This window comes from Artemia sp. Qi Xiang Cuo, chromosome 15 (assembly GCF_049724085.1).
Source record: "Artemia sp. Qi Xiang Cuo chromosome 15, ASM4972408v1, whole genome shotgun sequence".
Lineage (NCBI taxonomy): Eukaryota > Metazoa > Arthropoda > Branchiopoda > Anostraca > Artemiidae > Artemia > Artemia sp. Qi Xiang Cuo.
Window position 1 is genome coordinate 58,397,327 of NC_142808.1, and position 26,159 is coordinate 58,423,485.

General features: G+C 35.6%; 1 protein-coding gene across 1 annotated transcript; it reads left to right on the forward strand.

The window, feature by feature from the left end:
• Positions 1 to 237: 237 nt before the first annotated feature.
• Positions 238 to 25,300, forward strand: LOC148943913 (uncharacterized). The gene is made up of 4 exons (XM_089101343.1): positions 238 to 269; positions 6,615 to 6,694; positions 8,488 to 8,658; positions 25,110 to 25,300. Exons 2-4 carry the CDS (start codon positions 6,625 to 6,627, stop codon positions 25,298 to 25,300), a joined length of 432 nt encoding a protein of 143 aa, XP_088957469.1. The 5' UTR covers positions 238 to 269; positions 6,615 to 6,624.
• The last annotated feature ends 859 nt before the right edge of the window (positions 25,301 to 26,159 follow it).

Here is a 26,159-nt window from a genome sequence, read left to right on the forward strand (position 1 = left end):
CGGTATTCAGTACCTGATCCATTTACTGCGGTGGAAGCGTGTCTTGAAAAGTACCGTGATAGAGTAGAAGCGAGTAACCACCAGTGGACTGCCATTCTTACATAGTTGTATTATAGTTCCTTCGTGATTATTTTCATTTCAAGAAGTTTCGTTGTGTTTTGTATGTGCGTTTTCTTCTCTTTTGTTTTTTATCCGTCTTTTGTTCAATTGTGACGGGCTTTTCCAATATATTCATTCAAAAAATAATAGAAGAAATGATTCTATTAACAGTACCTGTTTATTTGTTGTATTTATTGTCTCCAGGGACAATTTTTGATGTTTCTTGCTACCCAGTGTTTAAATTCATTTCAAATAACAGAATATTTGAGACATTCTCTGAAAAAACTAGAGGCCTCTTTGGGGAGCTGAATGCATACTTTTATATAGGCCTACTTGATATTAATAGGCTAGCTTAGATTTTTAGCCATTTACTTAGGGATACCACCAGATGGCTAATTTGACAGTGTATATAAATACAAATTTTTAAATTAGGCAACCAACCAACAAGTATTTTAAGCATAGGAGTCCAGCTGGACATAAGGAAACATATTAAGAAGACGATTCTTGCTCAATAACATGGAGAATAATCCTAGTTAACACATTTTGCAGGGGGAAAGCCTTTATCTTTAACTTTTTCCTTGTTTTTCCAGTTTTTTTGAAGAAATTCATGAATTTCTTAGAACCTATTTATTCACAGAATAGGCCTATATACCCCCACCCACCCTACTGTGCAAATATATAGGCCTACCTAGAATTACATCTTCAATCAAAATATAACATCCATTTGCATCATAAATGAACTTTACTCCCATATTAGCCGTGTGGTGGATGTCCATTTACTTATATTTTTAATCCATTCATTGTTGTCAATAGCTGTCCACAAGTTATGCAAGCTGTCTATTGTTCATATATAAGGTTTTTATCAAAGAGGTAATCGTATAGACTTTGAAAAAAGCCTCATTTTGAAAGTTCTAGATCTGGTTTTTAAAGTCAAGAATAATCGGACTGTAAGCACCCCCCCCCCATGCCATAAAAACTTGAAACTTTTTGCAGTCAAAATGAACAAAAATTAATTAAAAAAAAACTCTGAAAAATAAGTTTTTCAAAGAAAAGTAAAGGCCATTTTAGACTTAAGCTCAGGAGATACAAATACCCGTTAAAATTCAAACTCAAAACAACAAACAGAAATTAAATAACAATCAATGCAAACAAACATACAATATATATTATTGTAAATGAATAAATAAATCTTGAAATGAGAGAAACTTAAATTGAATATGCAAATCAAGTTTGAATCAAATAAAAAATAACTACAAACAAGAGTTTGGGTATTGCCTCAGTGCAGAAGCCTAAAACCTAGTGCATCATTGGTGCTTTACTGAAAACAATTCTTTCATTAATTAAGATTTTAGGGAATAAATATCAGCATATGTATATTAAATTGACAATGCACATTTTTTTTCAGTAAACTCATTTGGATTTTTTTTCAGTAAAGTACAAATTATAATCTGGCTTTTAGAAAGAATACAAAACCTCTTCCCATACAAAACTCCTTCCCATAAGTTATAAACCCCCTTTAATAAGTTATGCCCCAGGGCATAACTTACAACAACTACCCCCTTGGGCCTTGGTGGGCTGTGTCGACACCGGAGTTTTTTGTTATCAGAACTTTGAACTATTTTAACAAAATGTCTATATCAAAATTTTTATCTGATGCATTTAGGGCGTGGAGGTGGAGCGGGGGGGGGGGGCTAGTAACCCTCCAATCTCTATTGACTCTTAAAAAGTGACCAAAAACTTTTAATTTTCAGTCAAATGAGACCTCTTCAAAGTTTATACAAGCATCCCTTCCATAAGAAATAATGGGAAGGATTCAGAGAATCCTTAAATTACAACTCTTGCCCTGAGGGCTGTGGGGGAGTGGTCATCCTCAAATACCTAATTTCCAGAACAAAACTACATTTAATAAAATGGCTGTCTAAAAATTTTGATTGGATGCATTTGGGGAAAAGGTGGGCATGAGAGGGGGGTTAGTTGCCCTCAAATCACTTTCAACTATTAAAAAGGGCACTAGCCCTTGGAATTTCCAATTGAATGAGCCTTTTTTGAAGTTTCTACAACACCGCCTTCTATAAAAACCTTATATGGCCCCAGGGCATAATTTAAAACCTTTGCCCTGAGGGTTGTGGAGGATTGTCCTCCTCAAAAATATATTTTCTATCTGGAAATCAACTAGGCTGAACAAAATGGCTATCTCAAAATTTTGGATTGGATGTGTTTGGGGGAATGATGGCCGTGGGGGGGGGCTAGTTGCCCTCCAATCACTTTCGACTATTAAAAAGGGCACTATCCCTTTGAATTTCCAATCGAATGAGCCTTTTTTGAAGTTTCTACAACAACGCCTTCTATAAAAACCTTATATGCCCCCAGGTCATATCTTAAAACCCTTGCCCTAAAGGTTGTGGGGGAGTGTCCTCCTCAAAAACATATTTTCTATCTGGAAATCAACTATGCTGAACAAAATGGCCATCTCAAAATTTTGATTGGATATGTTTTGGGTGTTGGGGGGGGGGGGCGCTAGTTGAACTCCAATCACTTTTGACTATTGAAAAGGGCACTAGTCCTTTAATTTCCAATTGAATGAGCCTGTTTTGAAGTTTCTACAACAACACCTTCTATAAAAACCTTATATACCCCCAGGGCATAACTTAAAACCCTTGCCTTGAGGGTTGTGGGGGAGTGTCCTCCTCAAAAACATATTTTCTATCTGGAAATCAACTATGCTGAACAAAATTTTGATTGGATGTGTTTGGGGAAGTGATCGGCGTGGGGGAGGGGCGCTAGTTACACTCCGATCACTTTCAACTATTAAAAAGGGCACTAGCCCTTTAATTTCCAATTGAATGAGCCTGTTTTGAAGTTTTTACAACAACGCCTTCTATAAAAACCTTATAATCCCCCAGGGCATAACTTGAATCCCTTGCCCTGAGGGTTGTGGGGGAGTGTCCTCCTCAAAAATATATTTTCTATCTGGAAATCTACTATGCTGAACAAAATGGCTATCTCAAAATTTTGATTGGAATGTTTTTGGGGGAATGATGGGCATGGAGGGGGGGGGGCTAGTTGTCCTCCAATCATTTTTGACTATTAAAAAGGGCACTCTCCCTTTTATTTACAATTGAATGAGCCTGTTTTGAAGTTTTTACAACAAAGCCTTCAATAAAAACCTTATATGCCCCCAGGGCATAACTTAAAACCCTTGCACTGAGGGTTTTGGGGGAATGTCCTCCTCAAAAATATATTTTCTATCTGGAAATCAACTACGCTGAACAAAATGGCTATCTCAAAATTTTGATTGGAATGTTTTTGGGGGAATGATGGGCATGGGGGGGGGGCTAGTTGCCCTCCAATCATTTTTGACTATTAAAAAGGGCACTCTCCCTTTAATTTACAATTGAATGAGCCTGTTTTGAAGTTTCTACAACAAAGGCTTCTATAAAAATCTTATATTTCTCTAGGGCATAACTTAAAAACCCTGCCCCTGAGGGTGGTGGGGAACTTTCCTCATTGAAAACATAGTTTCTATCAGGAAACCAACTATGCTTATCAAAATGGCTATCTGAAAATTTTGATTGTAGGTGTTTGGGGAAATGATGGGCGGGGGGGGGGGGAGGAGGGCTAGTTACACTCCAATCACTTTCGACTCTTAAAAAGGGCACTAGCCCTTTAATTTCCAATCGGATGAGCCTGTTTTGAAGTTTCTACGACAACGCCTTCTATAAAAACCCTTATATGCCCCCAGGGCATAAATTAAAACCCTTGCCCTGAGGGTTGTGGGGGAGTATCCTCATCAAAAATATATTTTCTATCTGGAAATCAACTACGATGAAGATAATGGATATCTCAAAATTTTTATTGGATGTGTTTGGGGGAATGATTGGCGTGGGGGGGGGCTAGTTGCCCTCCAATCATTTTCGACTATTAAAAAGGGCACTAGAACTCTCGATTTCCAATCTAATGAGCCCCCTTTGAAGCTTCTACGACGACCCCTTCCATATGAAGTGCCTCTGGGGAAAAAAAAAAAATAATAATAAAACATTGGAGCCGTATGGCCTTTACTATAGGCAACGCTACAGCATTGCCTCTGACATGCAATACTTCTCAATTTATATAATTTTGCCCAATTGGATACTGGTTTTTTAGCCTAATTCTTTTTCTCTTTTTTTTCATGCTTTTATCAGTTTGTTGTAGAAATTACCTTAGGAAGGGCTTTGGAGTATTGTATTGAAGCTTACTGGGCTTGTTGTGACTGATGTTGAACTAGCCAAAAAGAAATATTTTCATGCTACTACTACTGCTTCTACATCTAATACTACTATTACTCCTGCTAAAACTAATAGTATTAAGGTGAAAATTTCAGGAAATTCTGAGAGTATGTTGGTCTAAAGTCCTCTAAACCATTACACACTTCTAAGGTGAATTGCTACCTTAATTTGTTTCACCAGAACAACAGGCTAAATATTTTCAATAGGTGAACAAATTGTTTGGGAATGTACCTGTAGCCAGGTTAGGGTCTGAGAATGTGTGTTTATGTCCCTACGTATTGGATGAAAGGTGAATTTTCAACATTTTTGAAAACCTTGCAATGTTTTAACTGTGACCAATTACTAACATAAAAATTAGTTTTTATTTGTAATCAACAATTGTAACCAATTTAAACCAACAAATGGTTTGCTTGGATAAAAATGAAATTTGCATAGGCCTCATTGCATAGGCCTCATTGCATAGGCTATCATCAAGGCTATATGGCATCATTGGGGTGATTGTCATAGGGTAAAATTCTAGTTTAGCTACTTTGTGCTATCTTGGAAAGGGATTAGATTAGGAAATGAAAGTTTCAGGGATGCATGTATAGACTAAAGTATGTCCAAGGAAGGTATTTTGAAGTGACTACCTCCACTTTTTCTCCCTTTAGAGTTCCCTGACCTCTTATGATCTTTAAAAATCTTGATGTTTTAAAATTGAAACCTTGTAAAATAGATCTTCTACTTAAATAAAGCACAACAAAACTGTTCTCAGCTTTACAACTTTGCTCAGTTAGGGCTTTAACTTGCTATAGGACAGGGAGGAGGGGCAAACTGCCCCTCCCAGACCCCAGTTTGACCCCCCCCCCACTCAGACCCCAGCTGAAATTTAGTGGAGCTGAATATTTAGTTTTATATGCTGGATTTTAATAGTTTGAACTAGCCTAGTAGAAATAATGCTGGACTAATATCCTATTAGTAAGAAGACAAGAATTGACTTCTCAGGGAGCAAAATTAGCCTAGAATACTGGTGGAAAGGGATTTTGGCTGCTTGTCTTTGCAGCTAGATTCAAATTTATTGTCTCATGAACATAGTTAAACTTGTAGGGTAAAAGACCTCTTTTTGGGAAAGAGGAACTTTTCTTTGGCATTCTGAAAAAATAAAGATGGATTTTTGGATTGTGTAAAGATGGATTGTGCTATCTTGGAAAGGGATTAGGTTAGGAAATGTAACTATCAGGGATGCCTGTATAGACTAAAGCATATCCCAGGAAGATATTTTGAAGTAATTCACAACTTTGCTCAATCAGGGGTGTAACTTGCTATGGAACAGGGGGAGGGGGGTAAACCGCCCCTCCTAAACTTCAGTTTGACCCCCCCCCCCACCCAGACCCCATCTGAAGTTTAGTTTCTTCCAAAATCTTGTCAAAACTAAGATAAACTTGCATAATTCAAGCATCAACAGAAACAAATCAGTTTTTTACAGATTTACCTTTATAGTACTATAAAGTACCTTTATAGTACTTTTACAGTAATAAATTGCACCTTTATGGTAACAAATGGCTTGATTTTCAGTTTTTACTGTCATTTTCACTTTATTTGGGAGAACTGGACCCAACTTTTCTGTTCTTACATGCCCCCCAGGGCATAACCTAAAACCCTTGCCCTGAGGGTTGTGGGGGAGTGTCCTCCTTAAACATGTTTTCTATTTGGAAATCAACTACATTGAACAAAATGGCTATCTCAAAATTTTGATGGGATGTGTTTGGAGGAATGATGGGCATGGGGGGGGGCTAGTTGCCCTCCAATAACCTTCGACTATTAAAACGGGCACAAGCCACTCCAATTTCCAATCCAATGAGCCCTTTTCGAAGTTTATACAACTCCTTCAATACAAAGTGCCCTGGTCTAAAACCAAGAAAATAATAATAATAATAATACTACATTGTGCCAACATAGTTTTTTACTTAGGCAGCGCGATTGTGCAGCCTATGATTGAGAAAGTGTTGCTTTTTCAAGATAATAAAAGCCTGTATTCTGCAATTTTATAATGTATGCATTACTCCAACAAAACTCAAGGCACCAAAAAAGAAATTAAAAAAAAAATCAGAAAATTGTGAAAAAGTGTAAAAAAAATACCAGTTTGAAAATATATCACAGTGAATGCATAACAATCTGCACGTTTTGTGGAAAGTATTTAAAACTGGAGTGCCACTTCCAAGTGCTGTTAATAGTATTATATATTTTATAGCTGACATTAAGTTATTTCAGAGATAATATTATGGATGTCCCTCAAATCCCAAACATGGCTGAGCCTATCAACATTTCTGAGACTTCTGTTTTTAAAAATGGTAAGTTATCTATTAAAATTCTAGAAAAAAAAATAAAGAAAAGTTGCTTATCTAGAGTAAATAATTGCTTCTTTTTCTTCTTGCCTTTAATGTTCTCCTCAGTGAAAATAACAAAAAAGAAACTGCACAAAAGCTAGGCAATGAAAGGAATATTTTGCTACACAAAAGTGCTGTTTGTTTACACACAATAAGAAAAAAGCATTCCTGCTAAAAGTGTCTATTCTGTGAGGCAGCCACAATAATTACCTATTCATTATAATGATTAGTTTTATTATTATTATTATCTACAATAATTTATTATATATTAATTATAGGGACTAGTTTCTGTCTGTTATAATAAGTATTTTTTTTTTAAACCAAATCACCTACAATCTTTTCATAACATTACTTGATCTTTGTTTATTTACTGTGATTATCTTTTTGTGATTTGTAAATAAATCAAGAAAAAGAAAAGGCGTTTATGATAAGGTATATGTTGGTGATTGAGGAGGATACAGCAAACTATCTTCTTTTTTCAGTTACCACTAAGCACTGATATTGGTAACTAACCTACAAGCTTTTAGTTTTTTATCTTGTTGTCTTTGTCTTGCCATTTTTTATCTGTATTATTTCCTTGGCAAAAAGCACATAATTTCATCAGGTTTTATCAACTTGTCCAAGTTCTGTTTTCCCAAACTTTTTTCCAAACTTTTTTTCAAGAGGTGTTCAGGTGTTGCTAGTTTTATATATTGCAGTCAATAGATTTCGAGTAGGGGAGGGGGAGTGAAAAAAAATTGATTTTTCTAGGTTTTTTTTTTAGTAGATTTTAGACAAATTCTCTTTCCTACACTTTGCATATTCTCTTATGTTCCAAATACTGTTTGTTTTTTTTCATAAATATGTGGTATTTGTTCAGTATAGCTAAGTGTGAATATCTAATAGATAACATACCAAAGATATTCCAAGTTTTATTTTCCAGGAAACATTGTCTATATGTTTGTTGTAAATAATATTTTCATCACATGGATTTGTTGTTTATTCTAATCAACAACAAATCTAATCAACAATCAATACTTGTTCTTAGATTTAAGCTTAAGCCCTATTGAATCTAATGATAGTTTGACCACAAGTAGTCTGATTTGTATGTTTGTTGTTTCTTAAAGGAGCAAGCTTTCCTCTTGGCAAATTTTTGCTGTCAATTGAGAGCCTTGTAAAATGGAAGATTTTTTCCAGGAGGAGGGGGGTGGTGGAAAAAATGATTCATATAATTGGTGATAATCTTTCAGTTATTTGATTAGAATTGGAAGGGAAAATATATCAATTATCAGCTATAGTATTTCAATGTTTCTATCAAACAGGAAGTGGGGTATCTATTTTCTCTTGTGTATATGCATATGTTTTCCAAAATCATTTTACTAGTATATAATCTGAAACAAAATGAATGAAAGATGCAAAAATAGAATTAATTGAACAATTTTGTCGTTTGACGCTAAAAGAAACTGGGACTAGCATTCAAAGAAAAAAGCAACATTGCCACCAATCATTTGGTGGCTTTTTTTATACTAGATGATTAGCCAACTCATTAGCCAATCAACTGCATAACCTGTGGAAGAATTTTCAGGAATATTTATCAACTCTAAATCTTGACATTTTGTGTTAACTATTTGCCAAAGATAGTTTGATTTCTGTCCTTATAAGGGTCATTTTTCTCATTTTCTTGGTAATTGTGTTGAAAAGGGGAAGCAGTAGCGCTTGTTTTGTAAGCTTTTCTATTGAATATGTTTGATGTTTCTTTTATTTATGCTCTCTTTCAGAAGTTGAAGAGGCTTTACAAAGTGACTGTGAGGAGCCTTTTGACTTTCAAACCCATTTTTTGTCTCCTAAATGGGAAGAGGTTCCTGTGGGTACTTTTTGCTGCTTTTCAGGACCATGTAAACTTGAACCTGACACCCAGGAATTGGGCACCACATGTTTTGACAATGAAGGTACATGTCAAGCATTTGGTTTTTGTATAATCGAATATATTGGGTAATATTTTATTGGGAAAAGCTAGAACTAATTAGAGTTTGCTGGGTCTTCATCGTCTTAGGATTTGAAACTGCTGAAACCATAACAAGATGAAAAAAAATTATTTGAAACTATGCAATGGATTATGGACATAAATTCCTGTAAATTTTGGAATTAGCAAATTTCTCTATAGAAAAAATTAGCTGATTTTGTTCAAAGAAATTGTTTCATTTCTAAAATAAAATATTAAACATTAATGTTGTCTTGTACTGTAGTAGTTAGTATTTTAGTGTAAATATTTTGTACTTGTAGATGATTTTGTACAGTCACTCCATTTGTTTTGTCTCCATTGTTGTAAATCCAGCAGAAAATATATAGACCTCTACTTTAAAAGAAAGACAGAATTGTTACGTAGATCAGTTCTGTATTTATGGTATTTGCAAATCTTTAAAGGGATTATTCTACCATATGTAGAAATTCATAAACAACTAGAAAAATACAGCTTAAACAAAAGTTTAAATGGTGAGATGTTCATTATAAATATTTGGTTAAAAAGAATAGCATCTCTAGGAATAAGGCAGAGAGGAAGAGAATTTTGTGTGGAAGAAGTGAAAACTTCTTCCACACAAACAGTATTATTAGTAAAAAAAAAAAAAAAAAAAAAAAAAAAAAAAAAAAAAAATGGTGCGAAAAATAAAACCACTTAAAGGAATGGCATGCATATGAGCTTTGAGATTTTTCTTATCTGTATTTTCAGTAGAAAAAAAATATTTTGAAGATATTTTATAATATAAAATAATGGAACATGAACTTTTTCTACGCACTTACAAGCCACTCTACTTCAAAAAGCAGTAAGGGCAGTGGCGTAACAAGGTGGCAAAGACCACGTAGTGTGGCACTCTCCAGGTGTTGGCACCAGCAGGAGAAAGTGGAAGGTCACTTCTGAAGTATATTATATATGAAGGGTATTTTTCCATCATTAGTCTTAGCTACAAAAGCTTAAGGGTTTTGTGTTAGTTAGCTAAATACTCTGGAAGGATTTTAAACTTACAAAAACATATTCAAAGCTTTATATTGCATACCTAACAACGTCCCACACTCTATCTAAAGCCCCAGTTTAATCTGTGGATAAAATGCTAATTTGTGGAATTGGGTTCCTAATTATCTAATTATCACGCTTTAATTTGTTCAGTTTTCATATAATATGTAATTTTTCACATTTATTGTCTTTTTTTATGTCTTGGGGTGTTATTAATTTCTGAGAATATTTTATCATACTTTGATAATTTTCCATCTTCTTCTTCTAGTTCACATCAGGCGGGCTATTCAGTTAGTACTATTTAGCCCTTTTCTTTTTGCTTCACTCTGTGGGCTACAGAGCTACTGGCTTAGTCGTCTCTTATTTATTAGATATTCTCAGATATCTTTCAGTAGATATTTTGACTCAAGGAGATCAAATATAAGATGATAGATATTGATTTCTATGCACTGTGTGTAGGTATAGTTGGCTAGGCTCCTGGCTGATAGTCATATTTTGTGGTGTTTGAAGCATTTTATCAGTTTGCAAAGCAAGGTATGTTGTGCAGACGTCAGCATATTACATTCAAGTAGGCTATGGTCAATTGTTTCATTATTCGTATTACAATGCCTGCAAAGAGGGGACAGGGGAATTGAACCACTAGAACTAGAAAACTTACATGAGAATGCAAGGCATTTTAGTCCATTTGTTCCAGAACGAATTCTATGATAAATTTTAGAAAGATACTTATTGGCAAAATGGGAAAGGATAGGATTAATCTTATTAAAATTAATATCTGATAGCCTCCATCGGTAAATATCTCTAATTGGGATTGGTCTCCCACTTGGCTGGTCAATATTTATAGCATTTTTTGCTATTTCATCAACCTGATGATTACCAATTATGCCAGAGTGGCTAGGAATATACTGAAAATAAGTTTTTATGCCACTTGAAGCAAGATTATCTATAGTACTGAGACAATGATAAATGAAATGTCCAACTTATATTGAGGAGCTGAGATCAGAACCTCAAGGCTTGATAAAGAGTCGGAATATATGATGATATTTTTTAAATTTACAACCAAAGGTTGATTTTCCTTAAGGTGTTCTAATGCATTGATTATGGCATTTAACTCAGCACAAAATATAGATAAATTATTAAATAATTTCTCGCCCATTGCAATTTTCAGGTGAGGAAGGAAAACACCACTTGCAACCTTCTCATTCTTTTTTGACCCATCAACAAATATTTGGAAGTGATTTTTATAGGTAATTATATTAAGTTCTGCAAATTTTTCTGGACAAAAGCAATGGGGGTTAAATCTTTAGTCCACTTTGAGAAGTCATTATTTATTATGGGACTTGACCAATACCATGGGGGGGATCGGGGGAAAGTGGGTGCAATAGACTTTTCTGGTATGGGGAACTTCTTCTGAATATTGGCATACTCATCTGCAATGCCTCTATACATGGCTGGATTTCTTAACCAATTATGTAATGTGTGTGAGCTATTTGATTCAATTTTTGTAAGATTTTTTTGTCAAGAGAAAGCTACGTCTCTCCCTTTTTGTTGTTAATCCACTCTCCATAAGCAGAAACTTGGTGCTTGTGGGTTTCCTAAGACCAAATATGAGACGTATTATAACATTTTGTGTTGTTTCAATTTTTTGCATCTGGGTCTTTGCACATGCACCATAGACGATGAGCCCATAGTCAATATGGGGTCTTATATGTGATTTATAAAACTGGAGTAAGGTTTTCTCCTTACATCCCCAGGGTGTGGAAAGAAGTCTTTTTAGTATATTTGTTTTTCTATAGCAATTTTTTATTGTGTTTGAAATGTGGAGGTAGAAATTAAGTTTTTGGTCAAGCATGAAACCTAGATAATTAATATGATTATCTTCTGGAATAGTTGATTTATTTAGAGTTAGTTTTGCATTAACATGGTTTCACTTCCGGTGAAATTGCATTATTTTTGACTTGGTGGGTGCAATGGGTAAATCTGAATGTTGAGAGAATTTTTCAAACTGGAAAAGTGACTTTTGCAGATTTGACTTTGCTATCTGAAAGGTGTTGCCAGATGACCGTAGCACCAGATCATCAGCATATTGTAGATTCGTGTGGGGTAGGTTCATGTCCCAGAGATATAGGGCAAATAGGAGGCAACTGAGGACTGCTCCCTGAGGTAGGCCTTTGGTTATTGTCTTTTGGGGTGAAGAAGCTGATCCAACACAAACGATGAAACTTCGCACTTCTATGAAGGATTTAATAAAAGATACTAGCTTAGGGAGTACTCCAAGGTTTGCAAGTTTGTTTAAAAGGATTTGGTGGTTCACATTGTCATATGCCCCTTCAAAATCTAGGAAAGCTCCAACTAGGACACTATTTTTTGAGAAAGATTCATTTATTGCATTTGTTAGCAAAATTACAGCATCTGTGGAGGAGTGGTGTTTCCTGAATCCAGTTTGAGGGTGTGGGATCACATTATTTTTTCCAACAAACCAGAGGAGTCTGTGATAGATCATTTTCTCCATTATTATCCCCATCACAGGAGTAATCATTATGGGCCTATAAGACTCAGGGTTATCTTTGGGTTTATTTTCTTTAGGATTGGTAGGAGGGACGAACATTTCCATATATTGGGGAACATAGAAGATGCCCAAGCGTGATTATAACAATTTAGCAGTTCTTGTTTGTATGATGTTGCGAGATTCTTTATCCATGTAGGGTGTATATTGTCATAGCTGCCGCTAGTTTTGGTCCTAATATGATGTATTGCATTGTTCAAGTCCTGGATTGAGAATGGGTTAGTTATGTACTCGGATCCTTGGCGTGGTTGGTACTTGGGTTCATAGGAATTGGGGACAGTTTGCTTTGATTATTTGATGTTAGCTTATTAACAAAAAGAGTTGCAAATAGGTTAGCTTTTTCATTATCATTGTCATAATGGGTATTATTATGTATAAGCTCATACAGGAGTGAGTTTGGGGAAGTCTTTTCCCCACAGATGTGGCTTATGACTTTATGTATAATTGGCTCATGGGTTTCTCTGGTGAGATTATTTGCAAAATTATTCCAGTATTTATATTTAGCATCTATTATAGTCCTTTTTCGATTAGATTCTGCTTGTAATTTTTTAAAATATGTAGTAGGTGATGGTTTTTTTCTGAATTCTGTCCTAGCTGCTTTTTTTATTCTCCATTTATTTAGGCACTCATTTGTCCACCATGCTTTAGGAATTTGTTTAGGGAATGTTTTCTTAGGTGTTGTCCTGGGGATAGCATAATTAGCTGTATTTATTAGTAAAGATGTCAAGGCTTCAGTATGTGCGTCAACTGTTGTGTTAGAAATGCATGAAATTTGGGTGAAACTTGTAATTTCATCATTTAGCTTATTTTGGAACATAGACCAATTTGCGTTAGTGTTGATATATTTGGAGGTATGAGATAAAGTTTCAGCAGGTTCATTTAGGGAGCAAACTTTAGCAAAGTGGTCAGTACATAGACTATCTATTTTATTTATGTAAATTTTATTCAAAAAATTTAATGACACAATTTGTAGGTCAATTATGGAGAATCTGCCACTTTTGGGGTTGAAATATGTATTCAGGTTTGGAGGGGTAGCAACAGCTAATTCATTATTAATTGAAGTCATATGCTCAATGAATTTACTAGCTTTATTTGCTGGTTTATTCCCCCACAAAAGGCTGTGGGCATTGAAATCTCCACAAATAATGATATTTTTTAACATATTAGAATTATTTATATAATTAAAGAAATCCTTGGCATCTGTAGTTTGGCCATTAGGGTTATAAAAGCTTATTTTGTAGGTTTTTAAATTATTCAGCCAAACACTGATACCAATTGCATCAACATCATTTGCAAAATCTGGAAAATTGATGCCACAAAATTATATATTATTTTTAACTAATAAAGCTACCCCATCTCCTTTTCGCTCTGAAGATATATCCTTTCTGAGGATAGTATATCCCAGAGACTTAATTTGTTGATTTTGGGTTAAATGAGTTTCCTGGAGACAAGCAATGTTAATGGAATTATTATTTATAAAAGATAATAGTTCATTTAGCTTATTTTCTGTGAGTGATCTTACATTCCACCGGAGTATTAATATTTGGTGTTCTGTTGATTTATTCTCCATATGGCTCTGTATTAATGTTCAGCTCTATTAAAATTAAAGCAAGATCTTTTTGCGCTTGAATGAGCATATCATAAGGGATGTAGATTTTTGCCAATTCTGCAATGATTTTTGTTTTTTGTAGTTGATGTATGTTCATGGCCTGAATTGCATTACAGTTTAGAATGAATAAGCATATATTTGGGGATTGCATTTTTGGTTGTGCATCCTGTTTGTCGGTTAAGGGATTAATTCCTGGTAGTGTTTCTGGTTTGTTTCTTCTTGGGAGGGGGGGGGCCAGGCTGACCTCATCTCACCGGACAAGGAGGCTTGTTGGCTTGGTGATTCCTTCTGAGAGGGATGTGAGCTAGGGGGCTTAGAAGATGGTGTTTTATATGGGGTGCTTGATACATTGGGGGCGATTGACGTGGGGGTTTTGATTGGTTTCATTACATGCTTTATTTGGTATTGTTGGGCAGCATTTGCTTCCATTGCTTCAAAGGGGTATGGGATGGATCCTCAACTGGGATTGTGTTTCCAGCCCTATCTGAGAGCCCTTCTTTTAATTCCTGAGTAGATATCTCTGGGGGACCGTAATAAACTACTATTTTTGTTGGTGATTGTTTTTGGTTCCAATTATATACCATAATTTGGGTATTGAGAAAGTAGTTTAGGTTAAGTATTTTATATGTTGACTTATGAGCTTCGACAGCTATTAGCAGAGATCAATTATGGTTACTATTATGAGAGAACATTGATTTTAGCAATTTAAAAATTGTAACTCTTATTGCAGTGAGCATTTTTATTTCAAAGGGGGTAGTAGGATTACTTTTAAGGTAAATTCCTAAGTTTTTGGAGGAAGGATCTTGGGCAGGGAGAGGGGAAATGCTTTTGATTGGGGATATATTTTCCTTTTTTTAGAGCTTCTAGAGAGGACCTCTTGAATCCCATTATCATCATTTATGGTTACAGTAGCCCCTACACTTATCATTGTCCTATTCTCCGAATTAGAGCTATCATTTGAACTTTGAGATAGTATGCTTGACCAGCCAAGACGGGTATCTTTCACTATGGCACTTTCACTGGAATTTGATTTGGGATCTGGGGGGACTTTTTTTTTGGAGGACTTCTAAACATTGCCTATTGTTAAAAGCTTTAAAAAAAAAAAAAACTAAAACAAGAAGGGAAAATAGAATGATATCAAACCGTCTGCACTATACTATGGGGAGGAGAAACACCACAGTATCTCCCTGAGGATGAGTTGAGCAGGATTGGTTTGGTACAACTGCTGATTAGAAGCGATAATAATTCACAAGAAAATTTATTTTAATTTTCTTATAGAGTTGCTGCTGTTGCGTCAATGTGCAGCACGCTAAGTATTATCATACTTTGATAATTTTCCATCTCTTTAAATTTTTTTTGTAAGCTGCATATGCTTCACCAGACGATTTCGAAACGATCAGAGAAACTTCTCATTCTACTCTATCACATGAGCAGCAACAGATACAGGGGTGCCATTTTTTTCGGGGGGGGGCAGGGGTGGGCCATTGCCCACCCTAATTTTTCTGGGGGGCCCAAGCTTCCTCCCAAAAAGGTTTTTTTTTTTACAAAATCTACAGGAACAAAATTACAATTAGCAATTAGTCAAAATTTTGAAACTGCTACATTTATATGTAGATTAACTTAGATAATAGTGAGATTAATAGTGCAACTGGGTCGTGCAAGGGTTGAAGTGATATATCAGTTTCTGATTTTATTGATTCAACATCTTTCTTATGTGCTATCATGAGCAGTGTTTCCACTTATACTTATTTTGGTAGTAGAATACTTATTTTTAGATTATTCTACTTCCAAATATTAAATCTACTTATCTACTTACTTTATACTTATTTTTGGAGGCTTAAGTTTTCGTGCCGGCCAAGTATTTTGGTTTTGATTCCATTGAATTGTAATCCTATAATGTCTTATAGAATGAAAGGGTGCAATTGTTTTTAGAAACGGCATCTTTGTCGGGAGCGCCAAAAGGGAAATTCGGGAAATTATAAAGATCAGTTTAAATTAATGAATTTGTTTAAAACCGTAAGACCATCCATATATAACCCATGTATTATTCGTCCAGTTCGCCAGTTTACTATCTAATATCAGCAGCTGAAGAGCCATTGAGAATTCATGAGTTTGTCAGGAGCTCAAAAGCGTAAATTGGCAGCATTGAAGAAGGAGAAAGAAGCAGAAAAGCAAGTTTCTCTGAACAGATGGATTAAGAAGCAAAAGCCAGGTGAACCGGCTCGGCAAGTAAGTAACCTACAGTATTTGTGTTTTGTTAAGTTGTTTCTTTTTTTCACAATTTGGTGGACCAAAGTTACTATTATGAACCGCGCTGGGTAGTTTATATGGTGTTAAGGGGATGCGGTACCTTAAATGTTCACCCTATCTCGCCCATTATAGACTTTTTTAGTTTGTCTGGCCAAACTATTTAGAATTGATTGGGCAGTCTTGCCCTGGCTTGTAGAGCTTGGATAAGAGATTCGAATAATCGACACAAAATTAAAAGCCGACTCCTACTTTCCCGGAAATCTTAGAAAAACCATATAACTTCTCCCGGTTTGTCCCGGAGATAGAGATTTTCAGTTTTAATGAAACATATATCATCGGAAAGCCTATTCTTTATTTTTTCTATTAATTGGAGTAAATTTTCTTCTTAAAGTTCAGGAAAGGACAGTCCCTCAAAATGTTCCAGCATACCTGCTAGGAAAACGCCAAAAATCACCTCAAAGGAATTATCAGTTGACCAGCTTGGTCCCTTTGGGTACTCCCTGTGGCGCTAAAAAAAGCTAATTCTTTTTTACTGCTATGAAAAAGCTAAATCAGATGTTGGGTATCCTCTTTTACTTTCTATTTTTTTTCTTAGATCTGTCCTTTTTTTCTGTCATTTAATTCTTCTTTAATAAAAGAAAAATTATAGCCCCTCAACCAATGCAGTATAGTTATTTTTAAAATTAACTAGCCTTTTACTGAAACACAGTAAATACAAAATAATACTGGATATGCAGTAGACCTGGTTTCCAATAAATTAAATAAAAAAAACAAGTTTTTTAAACTGAAAGTAAGGAGCGACATTAAAACTTAATACGAACAGAAATTATTCCGTATATGAAAGGGGCTGATCCCTCCACAACGCTTCGCTCTTTACGCTAAAGTTTTTTATTGTTTTAAAAAATAAAGTTGTGAGACAGAGTCAACCTTTAGCGTAAAGAGCGAGGCGTTGAGGAGGGGACAGCCCCTTTCATGTACGGAATAATTTCTGTTCGTTTTAAGTTTTAACATCGCTCCTTACTTTCAGTTTAAAAAATTTGTTTTTTTTATTTAATTTCTGATCGCTTTTTAGTTAATGCAGGTTTTATTTTGGCTCACCGTAATTGAATAAGTAAAAAAAGTTTGCATAAAGATTTTACTTTTCTTTGGCTAAGTGGATACCTCTAAATTTGATTAGGAAGTAATTTAAAAATTAACTAACGTAAATAACTTCTATATTCGTATATGTTTCTTCTAGCAAAAAATACGAAGTTGCAGATTTTTGCAGATATGAGCTTGAAACTTATGTAATAGGGTTTTCTGATACGCTGAATCTGACGGTGTTATTTTCATTAAAATTCTTTCACTTGTAGGGGATGTTTCCCCCCTCTTTAAAAAATAGGGTAAATTTTCTCAGGCTAGTAGCCTTTGATGAGTAATACTAAACTTAATAAAATTTATATATTTAGAATCAGCACTATAAACCCATTCTTTTGATACATTTATTGACATCAAAATTCCGTTTTGAAAAGTTTTGATTACTATTGAGCCGTATCGCTTGTTTTTTTCATTGTTTTTGTTTTTATCACGTATATGTTATTACGTATATGAGGGGGTTCTCCCCTTAGTCAATACCACGCTCTTCACGTTAAAAGTTAAAAAAAATTTCAGTTCACAAACCCCTGAATCACAAAGGCCTTTTAATTAGAATAGATAGCTCTTTTGAAAGCACTAAAAAAAACTATAGCTTAAAGAGCGAGGTATTGACTTGGGGGAGAACCCCCTCATATACGTTATAATTTCTGTTGGTTTTAAGTTCTAATATTGCTTCTTACTTTCAGTTGAAAAAACTTGTTTTTTTTAAATTTAATTTCTGATCGTTTTTTAAATGATGCTTGAAAATCCGGCGCCCCCTTCATAGAATTGTCCCTTACCCCAAAGAAACATCCTCCACGGAAATATTCTCCCGAGTAACCCCCTCCTGCAGCCCCCCCTCCAGAAAAAATCCTTCCTGAAAATGTCTGTATACTTCCCAATAACCAATAAATAATGCTGGCAAGTCCGGCACCCCCTTCATGGCAATTTCCCTTCCCCCATGAAAACTTCCTTCATGGACAGATCCTCCAACATGACCCCCAAAACCCTGGGAAAAAAACAACAAACTCGCATCCATAATCTTTCTTCTGTCAAAAAAGGTAAAAGTCCACGCTTATGTAGATAAGAACGTACAATCTCCACAGTACTGTTCTATGATACGCTGAAAATGATGGTATGAATTTCATCAAGATTCTCTAATTTTTAAGTGGTCTTTCCCCCTTTTTTTGAAAAACAGCCAAATTTTCTCAGGCACGTTACTTTTGATGGTTAGCACTAAACTTGATGAAAGTCATATATTTGAAATCAGCATTGAAATCTGATTCTTTTGATGTATCTATTGGTATCAAAAACCCGTTTTCTAGAGTTTCGGTTACCATTGAGTCGGATTGCTCCTTAGTTACAGTTCATTACCACAAACTGTTTGATTAAGATTACCTCTATCTTGTTTTGTTTTGTTGTTTTTTCTTCTGCAAAGCACTGTTAATTTAATGGATAACAATGCTTCACAATTTGAAGTACATAAGTCAAACGTTGTCTTTTTTTTTCTTTTCTTTCTTTTTTTTATTTTTTGAAACACGCACTTTTTAAGTTCTTTTAATTTTATGTTTAACATTGCTAAATGGGTTGTTAAGCATAAGCTAAAGATTGTCGTTTTTTTTCTTTTCTTTATTTTTTTTTATTTTTTGAACCAAACACTTTTGCAGTGCTTGTATTATTAGATTTGCTACAATGCTGACTGGTGATATGAAGCCGCATTCGATTTGCTGTAGTCACGCTTCACGTTTCGCCATTTGGTCCAAAATTATGAACCTGTTTGGCGGTCAAATTATCAGTAGTTCTTCAGGCTAAATGGGAGAACGTCGCAGAAAAAATGCAAATAAGCCTACAACGGAGAAGGACGTAACTGAAACTACAGCAAATCGAACGCGCCTTTAGCTTATTTGTGATCTTTCATGACACCCGAATAAGTCATTCAAGGACTACTGCAAAGGCTTTTTGCGATTGGGGTTGCTATTGCATTAAGCCCAAAGTTTCTAATATTATCTTTACGGGTAGATAAGGATCAACGCATGTATAATCATCTGAAAAAGGCCCTCTTTGGCTTTGCTGAAATTTCCTGTTTTTTTCCGAAGTTCGATATACTTTAGTAAACTGTCGCACCATGGAGGAGTTCTAGCACTATTTTTCCCGAAATGCTGTGCCGAAAGCGGAAATTGCTACGCAGTTTGGACTTAACATACTAAAAAAAGCAACTGTTTAAATGTTGAAAATGAGTTCAATAGTGCTTCAAAGTACAAGAGTGGCTTTTAACGTTTGGGTATATCTTTCAGGTGCCTGACTCAGTACCCGAACAATCCATTGCCGTCGTTTTGGGTCCTTCGAAGGACGTGGTGGTCGGTCAGACCGAGCTAGTAGAAAACGAGACGACTCAAAGAGACACTGCGCCTGTCACTGCTCAAGAGGCACAATCTGGACGAGATACGACTCGAGATGAAGAGCACCATCGTTCAAGTGGTCCTACTGATATTTCTTCATCCTCCCACGACCATCCATGTCAACCACAGCTGCTACGGTACCCTGCACAGGTTTCAACAAACGGCAAGCTAAGACGGTCATTTAATATTTCGTATTATGGAAAGCATCCTTGGCTTGAGTACTCAGTTAAGGAAAATTCGGTTTTCTGTTTCTGCTGCAGAAACTTTGGCGACACGTCAACCCTTCGCGGACAGAGATACGGAGCCAGGCCTTTCATTGAGACCGGCGTTAGAAGATGGAAAGACATCTCAAGCTTTCTAGAAGAGCATGCGAAAAGTGACCGCCACAGGGACAGTGCAGTTTTGAGGACGAAGTTCAAAGCTATACAAGCCAAGGAGATGCAACCCATTGCATCTGTTTTGTCAACGGACAGGAACAAGGAGATGAATGAAAACAGGGAACACGTAAAGGCTTTACTGAAAGTAACGGCCCTACTGGGGCGACTGGGTACAGCCTTTCGCGGCCACGATGAGACTGAATCTTCAGCAAACAAAGGACATTTCGTCGAAACTTGCAATCTTCTCGCCGAGTATTCTCCCACGCTTTTCAAGCTACAAAGTTGATACGGCCACTATACGTCCCACGAATACCAGAACGATCTAATTTCAGCTATCGGATCTAGGCTTCGGTCTACAATAGTGCAAGAAGTTAAGCGTGCCAAATGCTTTGCTGTTCTTGTCGACGAGACAAAAGATAATTCGAAAAAAGAACAGCTCGCCATTCCTCTGAGGTACTTCGACGAGGGAAAAGTACGAGAAAGACCAATAGGATGCTACCATATGAAAAGCCTGGATGCTGAGAGTTTAGCCAGCTTCATTCACGACACCGAGGTGAAACTTGGCCTCGACTGGAACTATTGTGTTGCTCAGTGCTGCGACGAAGCAAGCGTGATGAGCGGGCCCTTCTCTAGTGTTCAAACGCGACTGAGAGCGAAAGTGTCAAAAGTAATATATATTCATTGCTGTGTGCAGTGACTAAATTTAGTCATTGCAAATTGTGTTGAAGGTGTTAGGACTGTTGCCTCATTTTATTCGTGAGTCCAAAATCCTCAAACGTTCATTTCCTACATCAACACCAGACATCAGCTTTTAATTGAGTCCCAAAAGGCTACTCAACTGCCAGTCCTGGAATTAGAAAAAGTGCTGGGACAAGATGGTCGTACTGGTATCGATAAGTATCGAAGATAACACTCCGATATGAATTTGTTCTGGATGTACTGTCTGCAGTCAGCGAGGAAGCTGATAGTGAAGCTCGAGCAGAAGCAGCTGGGCTCCAGAGAAAAATAGAATCTTTCACAGTTATATTCTAGTTGCTCTATGTGAAAGCAATTGTGAGGATGACAAACTCACTTTCTGAGCAGCTTCAGGCAGTTGATCTGGTAATATCTAGGTCCCGCACCTTGATTCAAGCAACAAGGAAGGAAATAGCTGAACTGCGCTCCGACACTTCATTTGCATCGCTTTTGGAGAAGGCAAAAGAGTTTGCTTAAGGTCTTGAAATCGAAGTACCTGACATGAATGGACCCGCTACCGGATCCTCCTCTGCGGGTCAGAAGGGACGACCTAGAAGAACCCAAAAAATTATCAAACACTTGAAAGAAATCATGACCACTTCGACGTCAGGAAAGAACTTTGTTGAATCCAAAAATAGAGCTCCAACTAATGGAAGAACTGAAAAGAGAATACCTGGAGACTGTAGATCGTCTGATTGCGGAATTCGACAGACGGTTTACAGATAGCCTTTCAGTGCTCAGTACACTCGAAGCTCTGGACCCCAGCTCTACCAAGTTCATGGATGCAGGGCTCCTCAAGCAATTCTCTTAACTTTATTCTGGGACATTGATCAGGGTCTTCTTGAAACTAAAACTTGTACTTCAAAGTAGCTTGTGCTTTAGCAGGAGGAAAAGCCAAAAAACTTAATGGTCGTCTTCAACAATATTGAGGCACTTCCAGCAGCCAATAAAGGAATTATCTCAGATCATCATATTGATGCCACACTTCCTGTCACGACAGCCAGCAATGAACGCTTGTTTTCTGGGCTGGAAATAGTGAAAAACTATCTGTGCTTGACCACAGGAGACGACTGTCTTAATCACCTGCTTTTGATCCTCGTATAGAAGAATTTAGTCAAAAACTTGAATTTTAACGAGCTTGTTGACGATTTTGCGAAGATGAAACCACGACGGTTCCCCTTGTTGCCTTGAGTGTTCACTGATCTGTTTCAAAATATTTTATTGTATTTTTTGATTTTGTAAATATACTTGATCGAGCAGTTTTGCATCGTCATAGCCGGAGCGTGACTCCGACTTGGACTAAGGTATTTACTGTAAGCAGCGAGCTGAAGAATTCTGCTACAGAATACACTTTAGTCAAAGCGTGAGTTTCTACAGAGGTTCGGCTTTTGTCAAGTTATAGGTTAGGAAAAGTTTAAGGTTCCCAAACGGCTGTTTATTTAACATCGCACATACCGTTTCCGCTTTCTTCAGATATCTGGCCTTTTCCGAACCTTTGGCATAAGAGCGAAAGAAGGAAAGGCAAAGCAATTGAGACAATTTCCTTAATTTTTACGGTAACTCCCACGGAAGGCAGTTTTTTGTTTTTTTTTCGGATAAAGCTAGAGGCAATTTTTTTTTATACAAGCCTGCTTCGGGGCCCATGTCGATTGCTTGCCCACCCTAAGGTTTGGCTGAAATGGTGCCTCTGAACAGATACCTTTTAGTATTGCATCCAGAATATCCAGTTTAACATCTGTGTTGGACTCCCAGGATCTGGATTTTAATGATGAAGGTATATTTGAAAGTAATAGCGTTGTAATGTTAGTTTGAAAAAGGAACTTCCCCAATTCACGCATCCCCCAACCCAACTAATCTTTCATTATCCCACTCCACTCAAGTATTGATCTACTACATGCCATATCGATCCCTCCAATTCCGAATTTCAAGAGAAAAGAATATACCAGTAGAAGCCAAGGTAACTGATAGCGAATACACATCCGAAATTGCGGTCTCACATGCTGTGAGTAACAAATCTGGAGCTCACAATATCAATTTACTTTCATCCCAGGTCATCATGGACGTTATACAATCAGTTCGCAGGTTTTATTATTTGCTCAACTCTGTTGTAAGTTCCATGTTCACAAAAAATCCATAAAGTTAAGCTGTGTTATTCCCATCATTTTCTAAAATAGTCAGGTTTAAGGTATGGAAAGGTGGTCAGGTATGAAAAAGTAGTTCGTTTCTGACGGCAACCTTGCTTTTTACACCACTGAGTAGTGGATGCTGTTGGGCTGTGGAAGGGCAATCAAAGAAAGGAGTACAATTTCAATCTTTTGTTTATTTGTAATCAGCAAACATAAAACTTAAAAAAATTAAATTTTAGTAGATGTATTTCCCCAAAGCAACTAAAAGTGATTTTGTAAAGCCAAGATAAAAATAACAAAGTAAAATAAAAAAACGAACTGAAATTACTTGAATTCATTTTAAGTGTATTATCTGTTAAACTTGAAAAGCCTTGAGATATTAATTTTGGTGCTATGTTTTAGTTGGTTTAATGAAAAAAAAAGAACATACCGCACAAAAAAAAAAACATATCCAGCTAAGCACAAGTAGTACTCTGGTCTTTTGGAGGCTTTTGAGATGTGTATTGGGTCTCCTCTTTGCTTCTTTTGTTTTGTAGTTTGAAATATTATATGACTTTAATTGTGCTGGTCATTGGCTTAATACGATTTTTTAACTTTCTTAATGTTAAAGAACCGTATCTGCTCATTTGGTTTTGTATTCTTATTACTATTTTCAAAATAAAATTACTGTACTTTGCTATAAGGTACAGCATAGCTAAACAAGTAACAGTTGAGCTTGGTCGAGCCCATAATGAAGACTGTGACCAACCATAACTAAATAAAATTATAAATTCTTACCCAGAATTTTTTGGAAAATCAAACACATTTCTCGAAAAAACAAACTTTGATTTTTTACACTCTTTTCATTAATCATATATCTTCTTCTCACAACCCAATCTGACGTTCTTTAGCTTTCTTTGAAAATTTACCTTTAAAAAAAAAACTTATAGGGAAATTGCAAAATTTGATTAATTACATGGAAAAGTCAAGATTATGAAGTTTAAATGCCTAGAACACAAAACAACACAGTAGCAAAAACAAACCAGATTCAAAACTATCCTTTACCGTGCAAAATAGAAAGAGATTGCTTAGGAAAATCTATTGCCACAATATGGTTTAAATAGTCTAATTGAAAGGCACTGCTATTTTTATTTCGATTATAAAATATTCAATAAGTGATGCAAAACAGGTATTATAACTAAATAAACAAAAAGAATTTTTTTTAAAAGTATACAAAAGCCATCCATACAAAAGTATATTACGTTCCCGTTTGAAAGTGTATCCCTTTAAAGTCCTTTCGGAGCAGTATAACAAGAAGAATAGGATAATTGCTGCAGCCTAGTAAAGAGCAAATCAGAGCGAACCATGGTGCATAGTAGCCTATAGTATGAAAATGCTTTTTGAAAAATAACTTTCCAGGGAAAAGGACTTTGTGTTAATTTCAAAACGGACTTGAAAATACTTGAAAAGGGTTAATAGCTTGGCGTTGTTTAGATTCCTGTGCTCACCGAGTCATCACCCTTTTCCCCAAAAATAAGTTGTTGCAAGCGTGTGTTTTACCCCACTGGTATCTAAGTAGACCCATTCTATTAAAACAGAAAAACATTCACAAAGAGACAAGTGGCAAAGGATCTTATTTAAATAGAAAAAACATCGTAACCTCACACCTGCTTTTATGATATAAATGCGTGACATTTTATTGCAAGGGTACCTTCGCCACTGTTAATATGGGCGTTTTTAATAGTTTTAGAACATCTCGGTAAGGTTTTTCAAGAGCACCTCAGAAACTACAGAGTAACATTGACTAAATTGTTAACTCAAAAGAGGCTTGTGAAAGTATAGAGCTTTGCAGCCTAAAGGTAGAAGCGGTGATAATTTGCTTTTATTTCTTTGCAGTCCTCAAAGGCTAGTTCTCAGTAAGTTTAAATAGGTTAGCTCTAGTTATTTCTATTTCAAAAAATTAATTAGCTATCATTTGGGTATTCAAATTTGTGAATTTAGTGCTAAATAATGTAATTGGTTTTCTATTAATCAAATTGCCTTTAATTAATTGTCACACTATTATTACGGTTCAATCAAATTATAACGCTTAAATTTGTTAAGTCTAATGTTTAGTATCATTCTTCACGCTTGTGGTCTGTTTTTTTTTTATCTTGTGAGGATTTCATCATTTAATGGTAAATTATTGAGAATATTTAATCCTACTTTTGCTATTTTCTGTCTCTTTTTTTTTAAGCTTACGATACTTCATCAATTGAAGAAGCTAAAACGATCAGAGAATCTTCGATTTCTACTCTATCATCTGAGCATCTACCTGTGGCTGTTGCATCCAGAACAACCAATTTAACATCTGAATCGGACTCCCGAAATCTGGACAACAGTGACAAAGGTATGTTTGAAACTAGCAGTGTTATGAACTTAGTTTGAAATAAGTAATATTTTGTCAAACATAAAAGTTTTTGTAAATTTTAAAAGCATAAGATCAACAATATATCAAAAAATATAAACAACATATCATAAGTCAAATTCAAGTATTTTATTAACCTCCGAAATTGGAGTGTATAAATAAACGTTAAATGAACAAACTTAGTATATAAATATTAAACAACAAATCAATATAAATACAGGCCAATATACACAAACCTTAATTATACTAATAATTTTAATTACATTTTATTGACAACATCGTAAATTTTAATATAAACAAGTAGTAAATCTAAAAAAACGGAATTATTGGGAATTACAAAAATAATACCAACTAGATAAAGAAAATAAATATTCTAGTTTCAATAATTAAAAAATTCCAGAGTCGGGCTAAAGCAAATCGATGGCCCTGGCAACTTAGATTTTTGTTGCTTCTTATTCATTATCACAATAAGATCGTTCATACCATATTGTTTTATCACTGATGACGTAGAATAAAATTTTGAAAGTCAACATAAAAATCCCAAAATAAGAGAAAAAGTTGTTTTAATATCTGAACAATTAGAAAAAGTAAAATATGGTAACCGTATGCTTCCTATGCTCTCTATTGTGATTTTACATGTATTATGCTTTCTACTGTCATCCTCCTCTCGTGCTCACTAAATTTTTGCAAAAGATCAGATGCAAGTAAAATTGCTGACTATTCTTTTCCAGAGTTAGATACTACTACTAGTACTACTAACGACTCACCGAAGCACCAAAACGCGTGAGGCCAACACAGCTACTCGTGCTCCTCCTCCATCCCAATTTATTCAAAGCCCCCTCTTTGTGCCTTCCCAGGACGTTCCAATTTCCCTTAAAT

Coding starts and splice junctions, on each gene's coding strand:
- LOC148943913 (XM_089101343.1), top strand. CDS start 6,625: ATGGATGTCCCTCAAATCCCAAACATGGCTGAGCCTATCAACATTTCT. Junction 6,695..8,487: donor GACTTCTGTTTTTAAAAATG/GTAAGTTATCTA, acceptor GCTCTCTTTCAG/AAGTTGAAGAGGCTTTACAA. Junction 8,659..25,109: donor CACATGTTTTGACAATGAAG/GTACATGTCAAG, acceptor TTTTTTTTTAAG/CTTACGATACTTCATCAATT.